General features: G+C 36.1%; 1 protein-coding gene across 1 annotated transcript in view; it reads left to right on the top strand.

The window, feature by feature from the left end:
* The window catches only part of LOC145259863 (ubiquitin-conjugating enzyme E2 Z-like), a gene marked incomplete at its 3' end in the record, with an annotated part of 243,922 nt that overhangs the window by 223,818 nt on the left and 535 nt on the right, over positions 1-19,569 (top strand). Inside the window, 1 exon segment of the mRNA XM_080117710.1 lies at positions 4,581-4,768. Within this exon segment, the coding sequence (XP_079973836.1) occupies positions 4,581-4,768 (188 nt within the window).

Here is a 19,569-nt window from a genome sequence, read left to right on the forward strand (position 1 = left end):
AGATTTGTCTTTTCCTTATTGTAGTTTCGATCGATGTACGTTTTTAGGCTATACACTTTGCTGTTTTCTGCAAACTTTATAACTTTTTGTAATATTTTCGATAATGTCTAATGGGTTGGACTCCTGTTATAGCAGCAACAATAGAGAAACGATTTCTGATTTGTCAATTCTATCAAAATACTCAAGCTTGATTGGTTGCCTATATTAGACTTCAACCAATCAGTTTGTTTTGGGACTCTGTCACCTGCTTATATTGACTATATAAGCAAGAACTCAAATGTTGTCATCAGTGAGAGACTAAACTTGCCATAAGATCCTATGTCAGTCATAACATGGTGTTACTAACTGGAAGGAAAATGATCTAAAGTACTGGCATCTCTGCAAATAACACAAGTCCGTCATGAAATACTAAAATATACTGGCATCTCTGCAAATAACACCAGTCGGTCATGAAATACTAAAATATAGCAACATCTTAAACAGTTTCACAAATTTACACACATACTATTATTCAGATTTTGCTAATTAAAATACTTTCAAATTAATGTCAGATTAAAATTGCTGAGTCATGTATTTGTATGCGATCAACTTTTGCAAGCTTGTCAACATTAGCTGAAAAAAATGAATTTTTTGGTATGAATTAACGTCTATTTTATTATTTCATCACATAATTATAATGCAACTATGAAAATACCTTTATTCTCTGAGCAGTTTTAGAATATTAATTTTAATTTTGAACAAAATCCATTGCATACATTTTCTAAATAAAACTTAGTTTTAAGAAAAAAACTAGACTACCCATGACCCGTTGGGTCAGTATGTTAGATTAGCTATGGAATTAATGTATGAGCGTGACACTTCTGACGTAAAGAAAATAGTTTTTGTGACATAACAGAAACATTTCTATGAAAGTATATTAAAATGAAAAAAGAATATAGATTTCTAGGAGTCATTCTGTTTATAATTATTTATTTTTGAAAAAAAAACTTACAGCCATTAAATTATAAGTGGTTTGCCATACTTATAAGTAAATGTGCACTGAACAGATACCGTAATACTTCAAGTTAAATTCAAATTTTGATATCTTTTTTACATGAAATTGTTAGTTGAAAGTACAGAATAGTTAAAAACACTCTCCCCATGTTAAGAATGGCTTTTTAAATAGAAAATGAAAATAAAATGTAACTTTTTTTCATTGATTTTAAACAAACATTCATGACTCATTGGGTCAAATATTTATGTTAATAAGGTCAGTAAAACTAATTAAGACAATGTGGAAATGAATGATGTTAAAAAAAAAAAAAAAATAGAAAGCATTAATTGTTTATTTGGATAATTTAAACACGGAAAAAAAAAACAATTGGGAGGCTGGAAACATACACAGTAAAACAATACGTTTTATTGTGTTGATTATTCATTTGTAAAAAAAACATTTTTGGGGTTATTTATTTTGGTAGTGTAGAAGAAAATGTATGAATGTTTTTAAGTAAGGTGCATTAAAAATAGAGAATAAATTTAAAAAAAAAAAAAAAAAAAAAAAGAACGTGGGTAAATCGCCATTGTAAAATGCTCTTATAGTTGTCAACGGGTCAAAGTTGACTTATTTGTAAGAAAATTGCGACAGTATAGTTGTAATACAGAATAGTTGCAAAACATCCCCATCCTTCCCATGTTAAATAATAATTTCTAAATAATAACGCTAATATTTCAGTCCGCAGGTTAAATTCTGCAAAAGTATCCCACATTATGGTCTTTACATTTACAGGGCTTTATGTTGTGAGTGAAACGGTCACATGGTAACTAGAAATAATAAAACATCTTTTGGCCATTGTGCTTTTTTTTTTCACCGACAATCTTCCAAAGTGAGAAATGTCTTTTTTAACCTTTATTTAAAAGAACAAGGTTAAATTATTTAAACAGTAAAAGGTTTATAGAATAATCTATGAAAAATTTGTATTTTTACACCTTCATGTATGGCAATTTTTACACCTTCTTGTATGGCAATTTTTACACCTTCTTGTATGGCAATGTTCGTTAACCTGGGGAGAGTTACTTGGTTGAGGCAACCAACTCCCCAGGTATTAGACACGATCAAACGCAAAAAAACAAATAATAGGCACACGGAAACATCAATGGGCCGATATGGCATCTACTATAAGCGACTGGCATGGGTCGTTTCTTGAGTTTTGTTTGCATCGTTATGGGCAGCATTATCATTAAATGGCAAGGACCACAAAAACTGAATAAATGCATTTTTATAAAAAATAATTTACTTTACATTTAACACTGGCATAGCATATTCAAATTAGGTGATTGTCGATCTACGTCTGTCGTCACCTGTGACTAGACCAAACTACTGCATATCTGCTTTCAATGGAGTCGAACCCCTGGACTGTTAAGAAAGAAACAAAACAATTATAATTCGATTCTCTATTTCTTTCAACGTTTGAACATGTTTTTGTATGCCTTGATGAATTCTTTTGGGTTTAACCTTTCAAATTCTAGGGTCTCAGATCGTTTTGACTTGTTTGAATTATTATAAACAACTGTCACTCTTTGCTTGAGTCATACCTGATTGACAATAGTTACTGAAGCTGTCATGTTTTTTTAATAATAGCGCCTTTCTTTCTCACCTCCCATGATCACCGGCAGGTATAAGTTAAGTATAAGATTTATTAATGTAGAAGCCCCCAGCTTCCCTAAAGGAAGCATCTTCATTGTGCCACAGATGTTTCCTTTTCTAGATTTTGTTTGTAAACATATATATATGTAAACATCCATATATATGTTTCTTCAAAGACACACATTGAAAATCTTGCCTTGTTTTTAGTACCTAATTAATAATCAATAATTGTTTTATTATTTTTTTTTTTTTTACATAGGCATCACCACATTATCAAGGCCAAGAGGCCACTCAAGGATAAGGGTTAAAGAGTGTACAGTAGAAATTGGACAATATAGTAATAATTAGTAATGAAAATTTGGTAAATTTGATAACTTATATGGAACGGCTCATCAAGAACTTATTTACGTTAGACTTGAACACAACCATATTGTAGTCAGCAGGAAAACGGAAGACAATTCCACAGGCATGCAGTTCTAAGAAAGAAGCTTTGTTCATGGAATCTACGTTTAGGTTTAGGCACAGATAAAGAGTGGGGAGAATTATTGATAGTGTTTACAGCTAGACGAGTGTTTCTTGTGAAGGTTTGGCGAGGGGGGACTAGATTGAAGCTCAGTCGAACACTTTCCATGAAAATAACGATACATCAGAGACAAACTCGCAACATCTCTTCTGTGAGATAGAGGTTGCAAGGAAGAGAAAAGGACATCTCTTATGAGGCTACGAAGTTTATTTTGAACTCTATCAAGGCAGGACAAGTCCTTTCTAGCAGCTCCTACCACCAAAATTAATCCAATCCCCACTTTTGCCTCATAAATAATTGTTACCTAATCAAAAAGCTCTGGATTCTCTGATCCCCACATTGAAAGCATTCCTAATACAATTAATTTCTTAATTAAGACCTATCTTGCTCTTTCTAGTCGGCATCACTGTTGTTCACATTAGTTGTTACTGTCTTCCTAGACGAAGGATAATTCACCAGTTGCAATCAAAACTCATTAGGCGCATAAGATTAGTTATGTTAATTAACCAACATATTTTTATGGAAGATAATTTAAATGTCTGTTCATTTTGGGGCTGCAAAGTAACAAGGCGAGAAAAGAGGATAGAAGGAGAAGAGCATAGCATCTTTACCAATGGTCTTCATGACATCTCAAAATACATCAGTTTGCTATTAATTTTCCATCCAGACTGCCGGAACCTCACATTCTTAAATCCCTCATTTGATGTAATTTCTGCTAATCTTATTTCCCATGCTGGGCTGATTCGCCTTAAAAGGTTGACCCCCTGTTTATGATGCATCCTCTTCACTGATTTAATTCATATTCATTTCCTATTTGTATATTTTTAACCAATTACTTACCCATTAATTATATAACATGAACAAAAGTTTCTACACATTTCATAAATTTTTTTTTCAATGCCATAGCTTGAATTTCAATATAAAAGCCACATTTTTTCTTGTCTGTTTTCTAGCACACTTTGAGTAAATTAATTGGTAAAAAAGGTAAAAATTAGTTTTAACCCGCATTACCAAAATAACCCACGTATTGTAAGCATTAACACGATTTATAATTCCACCTGTTCACTTAGACATATGACATCAATTCATAGAGCAGCCAATAAGATCGAACCTTAAAAAAGAAAACTTAAAAAATTGCATTAATAATTGTTGTAATTGTTGCTGTGACATTAAGTTTGGCTCTTTTTCACATTTCAGTTAAAAACAATTCAAATTTGAAGAAAATCAGGAAATCTGTAAATCGGGATTTCATGTTCAGATTGAAATCAATAAATGTCATAATGGAGACATTCTAACAGTTGTTGGTTTTAAAAAATGTTTAAATTACAATTTCTAAATGTAATTTCATTCTACATTCAATATGGAAAGAAGATAGACGATTTTTTTTCTTTTACTAATTTTTTCTTTTTTTTTCTTTCTGCTTTCAATCACCAGATTCATGCTTTGATAACTGGACCATTTGACACCCCCTATGAAGGTGGATTTTTCTATTTCCTGATCCGATGTCCTCCTGACTATCCAATTCGACCTCCTAGAGTGAAACTGATGACTACTGGTGATGGGAGAGTTCGGTTCAATCCTAATTTATACAGAAGTGGAAAAGTATGCCTTAGCATCATTGGGTAAGTGGGTCAGCAAAAATAATGCTTTTAAATGACCAACATAATTTTTTTTTTTTTTTTTTTTTTTTTTTGTTATATTTGAAACGCTCTTTGTACTGATCTATTTAAATAATGTAAATGATACATGGCTAAAATGTATTGTCAAATTTAGCTTGCCCGAATATAAATGTATGTGTATATATATATATATATTTTTTTTTTATTTTTTATTTATTTATTTTTTTTTTTTTAATTCATCACTCGCCTGAAGACGACTTCTGGAAGTCTAAAATGTTCGACTATGGCAAATTTCTTTAAACAGAAAGTTCGAACATTGGCCTGCCAAAAGGAAAAAATGGATTGCAATAGAACATTGTGTGTGTGTGTGTGTACATAGACACACACTTAAAAACCATGGGAGGAAAACTTTCCAAAGATGTTTCAACTATCATTTGATCAAGAGAAATCGATTAAAATTAATTTAAGTAAACAATCATTTAAAAACTATTAAAATGGCACAGCATAGGGAAAAAAAAAGGAAGGGGGGGTTAAAGTTCTCAAAGAGGAAATGCCTTTATGCACTTCTCCTGCTGGCACAAGGAAGGTTTGTGTATAGGAATAGGCAAATTCAAAAAAATTTTTTAAGTCCCAGAGGAAGGGAAACTCAAGGATCTTCTTTGTCTAATCTTAGATGAAAAGCATTGCTTGAGTTTCTATTTCTGTTATTGGCCAGAATTTAAAAAAAAATTATTTTATTATTAAAGCTATGCTGTGTCATTTTAATGCTTTTTAAATGATTGTTTAATTAAATTATTTATTTTAATCAGTACTGGCACTTTCTTTATTTACATCATTATTATTTTCATTTATACTATCGATTTCTCCTGATGAGATCATAGTCAAAAGATCTTTGGAAAGTTTTCCTCCCATTGTTTCTGATTGTATTTATAAATTTTGTACTTCAAAATATATGTATGAAAGAGAGGGTAGAAACAATTCTTGAACCGTGTATTTAGATATGCATTAATTTGCATATCAATGAATCAGCAGCCCTAAAGACATAAAGAAACATGGCTAGCACAAAAGAGACAATATGTTGTGAAAAGGTGAGTGCACGATGGCAATATATTTTTTGTATATTTTAATTTGATCACAACCCCAGTATAAAAAGTTTATTTTTGGATGAATAACACATCAAGAGAGGACATAATCTTGTTAGGCCTGTGGGCAACAAAACAAAAGGGTATGCTAGTAGATATAAGAGCAATACTTGAGTGATATTCACTAATTGATCGCTACATTTCTTGATTTACAGAAATCTAGTGAGAATCTTGAATGAAGCAATGTTATACTGTGAATTGTCAAATTCATCCTGTTAATAAACCATAAATTTTATTTAATCGTATATCATAGTTTTTACTTTTAAAGAAACTAAGTTATGAAACGGATAACCACTTTCATATTTTAAATCGTTTTTAATCTGGAAAATTATCTGAAACTGCATGTCCTTGTGCATCACATTTTTAACAATAGATTATCATCTTCTGAAAGAAAGTCTGACAAATGCTTTCTGCTTCAAATTTGTTCAATACATTTGATTTGTCCAAAACTCCACTGGTGCTACCAGATCAGGCTGTCTTTTGGCTTCAGAGACGAAATGCACCTACATTGAATTTGTTTTTGTTATCTATCCTCATTTGTAAAACTTAAATATGTTCTACAAAAACAGCCCCTTCCACCTCCCCCCCCCACTTCCTTACTTCGCCCTGAGTACAGACGAAATATGGCTGGAAAACCAACATCCCTTCAAAAAATAAGGCTCTTGGAAGGGATGAAGGAAACAGTAAGAAGAGTATACTTCTGATGTGTCCCTGTTGTTGGGGCAAATGGGTTTCCCCCCTAACACTTCATACATTGGGCTCTGAGGCGGGTGGGGAGCAGTAGAAATGAAAAATAACCAAAAATAGAAATGGGGAAAAAAAGAAAAAGCCTCCTAAAACATATCACGTGGAAATATCGGAAGAACTACAAAATCAAAACTTTCCAAGATTTATTATCCTGGAAGCTGAAGATGACAACCCCCTGATAAGACTGTCCCCATTCTTGATACAGAAAGAAATCACTGCAAGAATATCACCCAAAGCAATTAAAAATGGAACAATTCTAGTAGAAGTGAATAAAAAAGATGCCAATATTCTAAAAATGGAACAATTCCATAAAGATCAAAGCATATCCCCACGATAAAATGAATTCATCAAAGGGTGTTATAAGAAGCAAAGAACTATCATACTACTCAATTGATGAAATAAAAATCGAACTAAAATCCCAAGGACTAACAGACATAAAAAGAATATCCATTAAAAAAATGGAAACTCAATTTTAACTAACACCTATATCATAACGTTTAACACACCAAAGGACTCAAAAGAAATAAAAATTGCTTATGCAATTGTAAAAGTTGAACTATTTATACCAAACCCCCTTAGATGTCAAAAATATCAAAAATTCGGACACCATGAGGATGTATGCTACAATCAACCTGTATGTGGCAAATGTAACCAAAGAAACCCATACCACAATTCAAACGAGTGTACAAACAGATGCAAATGTGCAAACTGGAGAAGATCACCCAGCCTATGCAAGAAGCTGTGACATATGGAAAAAAAGAAAAGGAAATTCTAACAGTAAAACAAAAACAAAATATATCATTCCCCGAAGCAAGGAAAATTGTAGACAGATATATGACTGGTAAAAGTTATGCACAAATTACCAAAAAGGAAATTACAGAAAAAAAGATAAATATGATATACTCGTTGAAAAATTAAGAAAACTTGGACCAAACGACTGGCAAAAATTCATAACTGAAATAAAACCAATAATTACAGATACCACAAAAACGAACACATACTCTGAAATAAACCAAAGAAAAGAAAAACCAATTTAAAGAAAGCAACATCAAATCAAACAGAAATAGAATCTGCACAAATCCCTAGCACGTCCAGAATCAAAGAATTAACAAAAAAGAGAACAAAACAAAGCAAGAACTAAAACCCTCCTACAGAACATCACGAACAAAAACAAATAAAAGCTCTAGCTCACGATCCAAAGATAAAGACAAGCAAAAAACATTATGCCTCCAGGACTTGAAAGCCAGGAAGTCATGGAGATCGACGAATCCAACAACTCAAAATAAGAGAAAGGAAATATAAACCATGGCTAATGAAATCCTACAATGGAACATAAGAGGATTAAAAATTAATATCGAAGAAATACAAATACTCATCAAATCCCTATGTCCTGCCTACAGGAAACACACTTAAAAGAAAATGACAAAATTAACATAAAACATTACTCAATATACAACCACATAAACAAATTATCCAATGAAGCCACCAGTGGATCATCAATACTGATAAACGAAAACATTCCACACAGCACAGTGAACTTAAAAACAAATATGCAAGCTATTGTAAATAATTGCAACACTACACAAAACAGTAAACCTGTGTTCACTCTATATACCACCAAATGAAGCAATAAAAGAAACAGAATTAAACAATATAATCAAACAACTACCTAAACCATTTTTACTGTTGAGAGACTTCAATAGTCACAATGCATGGTAGGACAGTAAAAAAAAAAAACAATAAAAGAGGCCAAATCATTGAAAAAATAATTAACCAAAACGAGCTATGTCTACTCAATAACAATACATTGTATACAATGTATAACAGTACATAAACGCACCCAGCAACAGGAACACTATCAGCAATAGATATAACACTATGTGACCCAACTATATACATATATACTGGAGAACACCTGAGGATACATGCGGAAGTGACCACTATTATATTAGAAAACGAGAACCCCAAAATTAGAAGATAAAACACCTCGCTGGAATGTACAAAAAGCAAATTGGGAAAAATTCCAAAATGCATATCAACACAGATTAATACCCGAAGCGAACCCTAACTTAGAACACAACACATATTTCAGCAATACCTTATTCACGATAGCTGAGGAGAACATACCAAAAAGCTCCACTTCTACAAAATATAACAAACCCGGGTTCAATAAAAAATGCAAAGAAGCCATAAGAACAAGACGTGCAAACTTAAGAAAATTCAAAAACAGTCCAACAAAAGAAAAATTGAACATTATATAAAAACAGCAAGCCAAAAGCACGAAAAACTATCAAAGAATCAAAACTGAACACGTGGAAAGACTATGTAACAAAAATTAATCAAAACACAAAACCCAAAAAAGTATGGGAGATGGTCAGAAAAAAAATACAAAGAATCCTACTAAACACCTTATATGTGACATGAAGATTACCGATAAACAAAATATCACAAATAAATTAGAACAATTCTCAATGAACTCCTCAAAACAAAATAAAAAATTCCAAGCTATAAAAAAAAAAAAAAATGAAGAAAAAATAAACTTCAAATCAAAAAATGAAAATTACAATCAATTACTCAATAGTGCAGAACTAGAGGAGGCAATAAGCAAATCTCATGATACAGCAGTCGGCCCTGATCAGATCCATTACCAATTTCTCAAAAAAAAACTACCAAAACCATCACTAGACTACTTACTACAAATTTACAATGAAATATGGACAAATAACAGTATCCCAAAAAACTGGAAGCAGGCAACAGTAATCCCAATACCCAAACCAAAAAAAGATCATACAAACCCAACAAACTACCGACCCATTGCACTCGCTAGTTGCTTATGCAAAACATTTGAGAGAATGATTAATGAAAGATTAAATTGGTACTTGGAAAGCAAAAATCTGATTACAGAAAGTCGGTCGGGTTTCAGGAAAAATAGAAGCCCCACCGACCACTTAATAAAACTGGAAACACACATAAGAGAAGCATTTGCAAAAAAAGGAACATGACACTGCTTGGAAATACGAAATCCAAAAAGACCTGTACGAACTAGGACTTAAGGGCAGAATGCCAGAAATTATCAGAAACTTCTTAACAAATAGAATCTTCCAAGTACGGATGGACAACACTTTTTCAGTCCAAAAAGATCAAGAAATGGGTGTCCCCCAAGGCAGTATCCTATCTGTCACCCTCTTCAACATTAAAATAAACAATATCATAAAAAACATAGACCCAGGAATTGAAAACACCCTAAATGTGGACAATCAATTTATATACTACCAATCTAAATATATACAAACAGCCAAACGCAAACTACAACTCTGCCTGAATAAAATAAACAAATAGGCTATTGAAAACAGATTTACATTCTCAGAGGAAAAAATCCATTTCTGTAAACTACGAAAATTCCACCACGACCCTAACCTGAAACTGGATAACAAGAACATCCCACTCATCAACCAACATAAATATTTAGGTATTATATTCGATAAAAAATTGACTTTTATACCACATAAAATATTTAAAAACAAAATGCCAAAAGACAATGCAATTGATCAGTCCTAGCACACACCGATTAGGGTGCAGACAGTCACATTATTGAAACTATACCAAACTTTAATTAGATCTAAAATGGATTACAGATGCTTCATATATGGAGCAGCAAAGAAGTCCTACATAAAAGAACTAAATACAATTCATCATCAAGGATTAAGATTGGCCTTGGAAGCATTTAGAACCTCTCTAGTAGAAAGCCTCTATATAGAGGCTCATGAGCCTCCACTGATTCTGAGATGACAGAAGTTAGCTCTACAATATTACTTAAAGCTTGCATCATGTCCATCAAATCCTGCATACCAATGTATCCTCCATCCACAATACACACACCTCTTCAACAGGAAAGAAAATATCATCAAACCCTATAACCTCCGTATAAAGAACCTCCTCACAGAGGCCCAAATAGACATAACAAAAATACATAAATATAACAAATCAAAAACTCCACCCTGGATGATCAAACAACCACGCATAATATTAAAATTAAATATCCCAAAACGAAAACCCACCCATCAATGCTCCAAGAAGAACTGCTTAACATCCAGAATACATATAAATAATAATATAAAGAATACACACAAATCTACACTGACGAATCAAAAGATGGAGACAAAGTAGGATGCGCAGCCATCCACAAAAAAATAAAACTAAAGGAAAGACTCCCAAACGAATCTTCTATTTTCAGCGCAGAAGCAACAGCCATAGATTTGGCATTAAATATAATAACCAACGATGACCATTAAAAATATAATAACCAACGATGACCATCAAAAATATAATAACCAACGATGACCATCAAAAATGTAATAACCAACGATGACCATCAAAAATGTAATAACCAACGATGACCATCAAAAATGTAATAACCAACGATGACCATCAAAAATGTAATAACCAACGATGACCATCAAAAATGTAATAACCAACGATGACCATCAAAAATGTAATAACCAACGATGACCATCAAAAATGTAATAACCAACGATGACCATCAAAAATGTAATAACCAACGATGACCATCAAAAATGTAATAACCAACGATGACCATCAAAAAATGTAAAAACCAACGATGACCATCAAAAATATAATAACCAACGATGACCATCAAAAATATAATAACCAACGATGACCAGCAAAAATATCTCATACTTACAGACTCACTTTCGATACTCCTATCTCTAAAAGAAAAAAAAAATGATAAATCCACTTATTACGAAACTGCTAAACAAAATAGATGGCATAACCATGAAAAAAAAACATCTTTTGCTGGATACGAAGCCATATCGGCATCTAGATGAATGAACAAGCAGATAAGGCAGCAAAGGAAACTCTGCAACAAAACCACATAAGTAGAAAAATCCGCCATGCAAACCTAAAGACTAAAATAAACATATTTGAAGAGAAAATGGCAAGAAAACTGGAGCTCACGTACAGAAAATAAATTATTCTAAATAACATCAAATATTGGAACGAGAGACATCAAAAAGTTAACAAGAAAAGAAGAGGTAGTAATGACCAGACTGCGAATAGGTCACACTCGCATCACTCACTCACATCTACTAAAAGGGGGAGGAAACACCAAACTGTATAACGTGTCAAGAACCCTACACAGTACACCATATTGCATTGACCTTGAACAAACCCGAACAAAGTACTACCAAGAAAACAATCTAAAAACAATATTAAACATTTTTTTTTTTTTTCTTAAAACTCGTCTTAACTCCTAACAAATGTACCATGGTGCCTCGTTATAATTTTGTCTTTCTATTTGTTTTAGTTATGTATATTTATTTGTGTTTATTTTTCTTGTCTTGCAAAATAAGATGAAAATTGTCACCTCACCCCACCCCCCATCCCGAAAGGGGCAAAACACTGTGCCCATGCAATACTCAAGTAAACTAGCGATAAAAAGGCTAGGCGAAATTCCAGAATGTTCCACAAACCAGGAATTATTTTTTCCTATGCTAGGACTTTATTTAAGTAGTATACTTAATATCTATTACTATAAGCTCGCTTGTATTGAAATGTTGCTTCCTTGCTAGCTATATCAAATCGCTGAACATTGTCTTACTTTCAATTATATTTGTAACTTAAATGCAGTGACCATAGCTACGTTACTAGGACGTTTACTGAGCCGTACCTAACTGATTGTATTTTACTATGAATCCCGACGCACCATACACTAATAGTTTTTCTCTCATTACGGTACAAACCCCTGCTGGATTCTATGTATATCCAATATATATACTTTACCTCCAAGACGACTGCTTATGTCTGATTTGCATGTTAAATTAATTTTTTTTTAAATTGTTTGTTTGTTTTTTTGTTCTTCTAATTAAACTTTACTTGACACTCAAAATTCTAATAATTAATTCTACTGTATTCTGTAAGTGTAACCCTCTCCTGAAAACTAACAGTCTGCCCTACTCCCCAAACTACCACTAACACGCATACATTACACACGACTTAGATGGGGGTCCTCAGCTTTCAGCCCTTAACCTTCGCATGCTAACCGATTGGAAGTCATGATCACTAAACATCCATTCATTTCTCCCCCTAAGGCATGCACTAGTTTGTTCTTAATTAGGTAGATACTTACTAACCACGGTCTGTACTTAGATTTACAGCTATCTATATTAAATAGCAATAGCTGTCTCTTCCTTAGCCTTACAATGTTAAATGCAAAAACTGTACCGATGCTGTAACGTAAAATACAATTTCCTGATTTATAAACGTAAGCTGAAGATATCCTTATTAGAAATGGAAACCTACTTAATATCCATAACCCTCCATACATTCGCATCTACTGAAAATCTCACCATATATCTATTTACTGTATTTTCTTTTTTTTTATATTTTCACCCCAAACAAGGCACATTGCCACTTTGGTGTAGGGGGCTACTATCAGGGGTAGCAACTACTGGGACACTGTTGGGATTTGGGCAGCAAGATGTTGGTTCACGTTACACTTGAACTTCTGCATGTCAGTACAGTTAGGGAAGCAGGGACCTGGAATGGAATTCCAGAGTCTAGCGGTTGTTGGGAAGAAACTACTGGAGTAGAAAGATCTTTTACATCTAGGGATCTCTACTGTGTGGGGGTGGGATTTAGCTGCCTGTCGGGTTTGTTGAGGGTGTCTACGTTGTGGGAGCACAAGTGTCTGCAGTTCGTCAGAGCATTCACCATTAAAATACTTGTAGAACAGGCAGAGGGATGCAACGTTTCGTCGATGCCAGTTCAGGGCCTATCAGATTGGCGACTCTCTTTTGAACCTTGTTTAGGAGCGAGAGACTAGCAGCAGATGCACCAGCCCAAATGTGACAACAATACTTCATACATGGGCGAATGGTAGCCTTATAGAGGTACAGGATACTTTCTGGTGTCAGTAGTTTTCTAGCACGGTAAAGAGAGCCTACCTTTTTCGCAGTGGCCCTGGCAATGTTTTCAATATAATTGTTCCAACTCATGTTTCCTGTGAACGTTAGGCCAAGCAGTTTGAAAGATGTACTCTCAGACAGGGAGTCACTGGCCATTGCTATTGGTGGCAGAGAAGGTTTCTTGTAATTATTGCGAAAAAAAGTAGGCTCTCTCTACCGTGCTAGAAAACTACTGACACCTGAAAGTATCCTGTACCTCTATAAGGCTACCATTCGCCTATGTATGGAGTATTGTTGTCACATTTGGGCTGGTGCTAGTCTCTCGCTCCTAGACAAGGTTCAAAAGAGTCGCCAATCTGATAGGCCCTGAACTGGCATCTAAGCTTCAGCCTCTGTCCCATCGATGAAACGTTGCATCCCTCTGTCTGTTCTACAAGTATTTTAATGGTGAATGCTCTGACGAACTGCAGACACTTGTGCCCCCACGATGTAGACACCCTCAACAAACCTGACAGGCAGCTAAATCCCACCCCCACACAGTAGAGATCCCTAGATGTAAAAGATCTTTCTACTCCAGTAGTTTCTTCCCAACAACCGCTAGACTCTGGAATTCCATTCCAGGTCCCTGCTTTCCTAACTGTACTGACATGCAGAAGTTCAAGTGTAACGTGAACCGACATCTTGCTGCCCAAATCCCAATACATAATGTAGACGCCATAGCGTATAATTTTCTTCCATCTGTACTGTATTGTACTTATCAAAAATGACGTTACTTGTATCTATTGAATATACAACCCCATATAAATTATTCAGAGCTTGTACAACAAGTTTTAGTTAATTCGTAATATTAACCATTCTGTAAAGCATTATCTTATTCCTAAGCCAACATAAAAATAAAAGGAAGAAAATTTTATTTTACTTTTATTTATTTTCTCAATTATAAATTTAAAGGAAAAAAACATTAAGCCATATTAACTCCTTCCAACAGACCGGTTTGCAAATATAGTTGCTTCCACTGCATGAACTAAGTCTCCTGTGCGTCATGAGTAAGTTGTTAGAATCTGTTAAATACAGAAGTAATCAACCATCTCAACAAAAATAACCTTCTTAGTGACACTCAATATGGTTTCCGTTCTGCTAGATCTACAGCAGATGTGCTTACAGTTATATCGCATAGGATTAGCAAATCTCTCGACGGTGGCAATCTTTCTAGGGCAATTGCTCTTGACATATCTAAAGCCTTTGATAGGGTATGGCATAAAGGTTTACTTCACAAGATCTCTAGCTATGGTATAGCTGGAAATGTCTTCTCAATTATTAAATCATTTCTTTCTGATAGGTTCATAAGAGTAGTAGTTGAGGGGCAAAAATCAGAAGCTCACAGTATTAATGCCGGTGTCCCTCAGGGGTCCATCCTGGGCCCAACTCTTTTCCTGATCTACATTAATGATCTTCCAAATCACATCCTTACATCATTTGTAGACATTTATGCTGACGACACTACCATTTATGGTTGCACATCTAAGACAGTAAACGACCAAGTTCTCTCCAATTCTCTCTCCTCTGATCTTGAGCACGTAGTACAATGGGGAAAGGAGTGGCTGGTTACTTTTAATGCATCTAAAACCAAGCTTCTCTCTTTACATCATCAACATTCTAATCCACATTTGGCATCAATTGAAATGAATGGCTCTCGTCTTCAGGAGGCCTCAAGTTTTGACAAGCTTCTGGGCTTGATCATTACTCCTGATCTTAAATGGAACACGTACATCAAATCTGTTGCCAAGGCCGCTGGAAAAATGGTGGGATCTTTCTATCGATCCGGTAAATATCTCACTGCTGATGCTATTCTCTATCTATATAAGAGCCAGGTACATCCAAAGATGGAATACTGTTGCCACATCTGGGCAGGAGCTGCTAGAAAGGACTTGTCCTGCCTTGATAGAGTTCAAAATAGACTTCGTAGCCTCGTAGGAGATGTCCTTTTCTCTTCGCTGCAATTTCTATCTCATAGAAGAGATGTTGCGAGTTTGTCTCTGATGTATCGTTATTTTCATGGAAAGTGTTCGACTGAGCTTCAATCTATGGTCCCCCCTCGCCAAACTTTCACAAGAAACACTCGTCTAGCTGTAAACACTATCAATAATTCCCCCCACTCTTTATCTGTGCCTAAACCTAATCGTAGATTTCATGACCAAAGCTTCTTTCTTAGAACTGCACGCCTGTGGAATTGTCTTCCGTTTTCCTGCTTTCCGGCTGACTACAATATGGTTGTCTTCAAGTCTAAAGTAAATAAGTTCTTGATGAGCCGTTCCATATAAGTTATCAAATTTACCAAATTTTCATTACTAATGATTACTATATTGTCCAATTTCTACTGTACACTCTTTAACCCTTATCCTTGAGTGGCCTCTGGGCCTTGATAATGTGGTGATGCCTATGTAAAAAAAAAAATTAAAAAAAAAAAAAAAATGAACTCTTACTCACCCCTTCCTCCAGTAACAAACAATGAAATAGCAATGTCCCGTAATCACTTTGAGGAGTATAATCTCTCAGTAGATATATAACCTTTATAAACTAACCCAGTAACAACACTAACCACCCTCGCGGGGTCGCAGAAATACCTGGATTAGGACCCAGGCGCGGGGCACACCCTCTCTGTACTGATGGACCCGTAGATCTTCCCAGATCATCCGTCTAGGAGAAGGAAAACTCTGAAGCTAAACCTAAGAGGAAGAAGGCCTCTCCAGTCTTGGATGACAACCTTCCTAGAGCTGGTGACTCAAACAAATTACCGGTCTGCAAACCTAACTGCTTAAGGAGTAGATTGCCCGACTTCCATACTCCTTCTTTGTCTATTAGCCAGGCGTAAAGGTCGAACCACTGGGAGTCGCCAGAAACACTTGATGGTCGATCTTGTTTCCTGACTAGGGCAATGAACACCGTTTTTCCCCACTCCCAACACATCCCAATCCTTAAACTGGGCACTTGGGTGTGCTTGAATACCGTAATGCCAGTGCAAGCAGATTGGGTTGACCATCATCTGATGGGTTGAGGGTACCGGACAGACAGTTCCTGGCTGCTGTTCCCGAGTGGGAGTACTAACGCTTTGGTAGTGCTTAGAGCAGTTGCTCCATCAACAGTTGTATAATATCGGGATGTTTGTAGTGCCATGTTGCGCATGGAAAGGGACCCTGCACTCATCCCCGGTGGGCTATCCTGAGGCCACAACCCTAGTAGATGGAGGGACAGCTGATGATCTGCCTGTGTTTAATGTCTTGTATTCTGCATAACCACTTGCTCAGCACCCCTTACCTAAACTGAAACTCTTAAAAATAAAAATGACAGTACATTCAAAAATCATGCTAACACCAGGCCAAAACTCAAAAACAACCTGCCTTCTCCCTTGAGGCTTGCATTTACGAATATCCGTGGGCTTAGAACTAATTTAAATGATGTTGAAGCATTTCTCCTAACAAATACCCCAGATATCTTCTCACTAAGTGAGACTAACCTACGCTCCTCCATCCTCTCTAATTACTTTAACATGCCTGGATACCTTCCACTCTGCCGTAAGGACTCTGACAGACATATGCATGGGCTTGGAGTCTACATTCGAAACACCCTCCCCTTGACCAGAGAAACTAAACTAGAATCGGACGGTCAAGCCTTTATGTGCTTTAGACTTAAAATGCAACATAACATTAGCTACTTTATTTTCTCTACCGCTCTCCCTCAACCCAGGACTGTGCCCTAATAAACAAAGTCTCTGACAGCATAAATACAGCACTTTCCCTCGACACTCGATACTAGTGCACAAGTTCATGCATTTGGTGACTTCAATGTCCACCATAGCAACTGGCTTGGATTTTCTACTTACAGACGCAACTTTACCACAACACGTAACTTCTAATTCCCTATCACAGATGGTTACATTTCCAACCCGTTTCCCAGACCAGCAAGAACAACATGCATCACTTCTAGACCTGTTTCTGACCATAGTTCCCGATGACTGTGTAACGAATGTCCACAGCCCTCTTGGGAACACCGATCATGCAGTGATAATGGTTGAAATCGCCCTAAACTCTAGAGCCAAAACTGAAGAGCCACTGCTTAAAACGAGATATTATAAAATGGCTGACTGGGAAGCCATCAGGGACACTCCATGGCAAAATATCTTTTCACTTCCTGCTGAACATTGCGCTAATGAGACCATGGTTCAAAGCGGCAATTGAAGCACATGTTCCCACATGCAAATTCTATAGCAAACCCCACTCTCCTCAATGGTTCACCTCAACTTGTGCAGCTGCCATTGTGCAAAGGCAGCATGTGTACCGCAAATTTAACCGACATAAGTCCAGTTCAAACAGACAAGTACATAGAAGCCAGAAATAACTGTAAGAAAGAAATAGCGACAGCTGAAAGGGAATTTACTGAAACCACCCAAAAATGCATCGAAGCACAGAAATTAGGAACTAGAGACTTCTGGGAAATCTACAACAGTGTAGTAAATAATGGGCAATCAACAATTCCCCCACTATCCAACAATCATGAGGTTGTTTGCTCAGCAACTGAGAAGGCTAACTTGCTTGCCAGACGGGTTGCCTCCAACTCCACACTGGATTCTGCTAACCACACCCTCCCTGACTTTCCTTTGCAGGCAGACTCCACACTAGATGATCTGAAAATCACCCCTGCTTAGATGCATGCTATCATAAGAAAGCTTGACACTGCAAAAGCATGTGGACCTGATCTCATCCCGGCTGTGCTATCAAAAAAGTGCTCCGCCGAAGTAGCTCCAGTTCTCTCCAAACTTTACAAAAATGCCTTAATGAATCTTGCTTTCCTACCTGCTGGAAAACTGCTTCTGTAGTGCCAGTTTTCAAGAATTCTGGCGAAAGAACTGACCCAGTAAATTATCACCCCATTAGCCTCCTACTTTTCGCCAAAATATTTGAGACCATAATTAACCAAGCTCTAGTCCATCACCTTACAGATGCTAAACTTCTGACTGACCAACAATATGGATTTAGGCAAGCCCGTTCTACAGCAGACATCCTAACTGTAATCTCAGAACGTATATACCACTCACTGGACAAAGCGGGAGAGGGTAGAGCGGTAGCTCTAGATATATCTAAGGCTTTTGACAGGGTATGGCATGAGGGTCTTCTCAAGAAAATCAGATCATACGGCATCACTGGAAGAATACATAACATAATTAGATCCTTCTTAGATAAGAGAAAAATCCAGGTTGTCCTTGACGGTCGTACATCTAAACAATATAATATAAATGCGGGAGTGCCTCAGGGGTCTATCCTTGGACCTCTGCTATTCTTAATATTCATAAATGACCTCCCTGACAAAATTGTCTGTGAGATGGGTATATATGCTGACGACACCACAGGAAAACAAATGAACACGTATCTAAAGAAATGTCAGAAACACTAGAGGATGACCTCCGATTCGTAGTGGAAACTCCTTGGCCTAACATTCACAGGAAACATGAGTTGGAACAATTACATTGAGAACATTGCCAGGACTGCTGCGAAGAAGGTGGGTTCTCTCTACCGTGCTAGAGAGCTACTAACGCCTGAAAGTATCCTATACCTCTATAAAGCCACCATTCGCCCATGTATGGAGTATTGTTGTCATATTTGGGCTGGTGCATCTGCCTCTAGTCTCTCGCTCCTAGACAAGGTTCAAAAGAGTCGCCAATCTGATAGGTCCTGAACTGTCAGCTAAACTTCAGCCTCTGTCCCATCGACGAAATGTATCCCTCTGCCTGTTCTACAAGTACTTTAACGGAGAATGCTCTAACTTGTGCCCCCACGACGTAAATACCCCCGAAAAACCCGAAGCTAAATCCCACCCTTTCACAGTAGAGATCCATAGATGCAAGAGAGCCTTCTACTCCAGTAGTTTCTTCCCCAGAACAGCTAGACTTTGGAATTCCCTTCTGGGTCCCTGCTTCCCCAACTGCACTGACATG

Source organism: Euprymna scolopes, chromosome 35 (genome assembly GCF_053919585.1).
Source record: "Euprymna scolopes isolate OS-2025 chromosome 35, ASM5391958v1, whole genome shotgun sequence".
In the NCBI taxonomy this organism is placed as follows: domain Eukaryota; kingdom Metazoa; phylum Mollusca; class Cephalopoda; order Sepiida; family Sepiolidae; genus Euprymna; species Euprymna scolopes.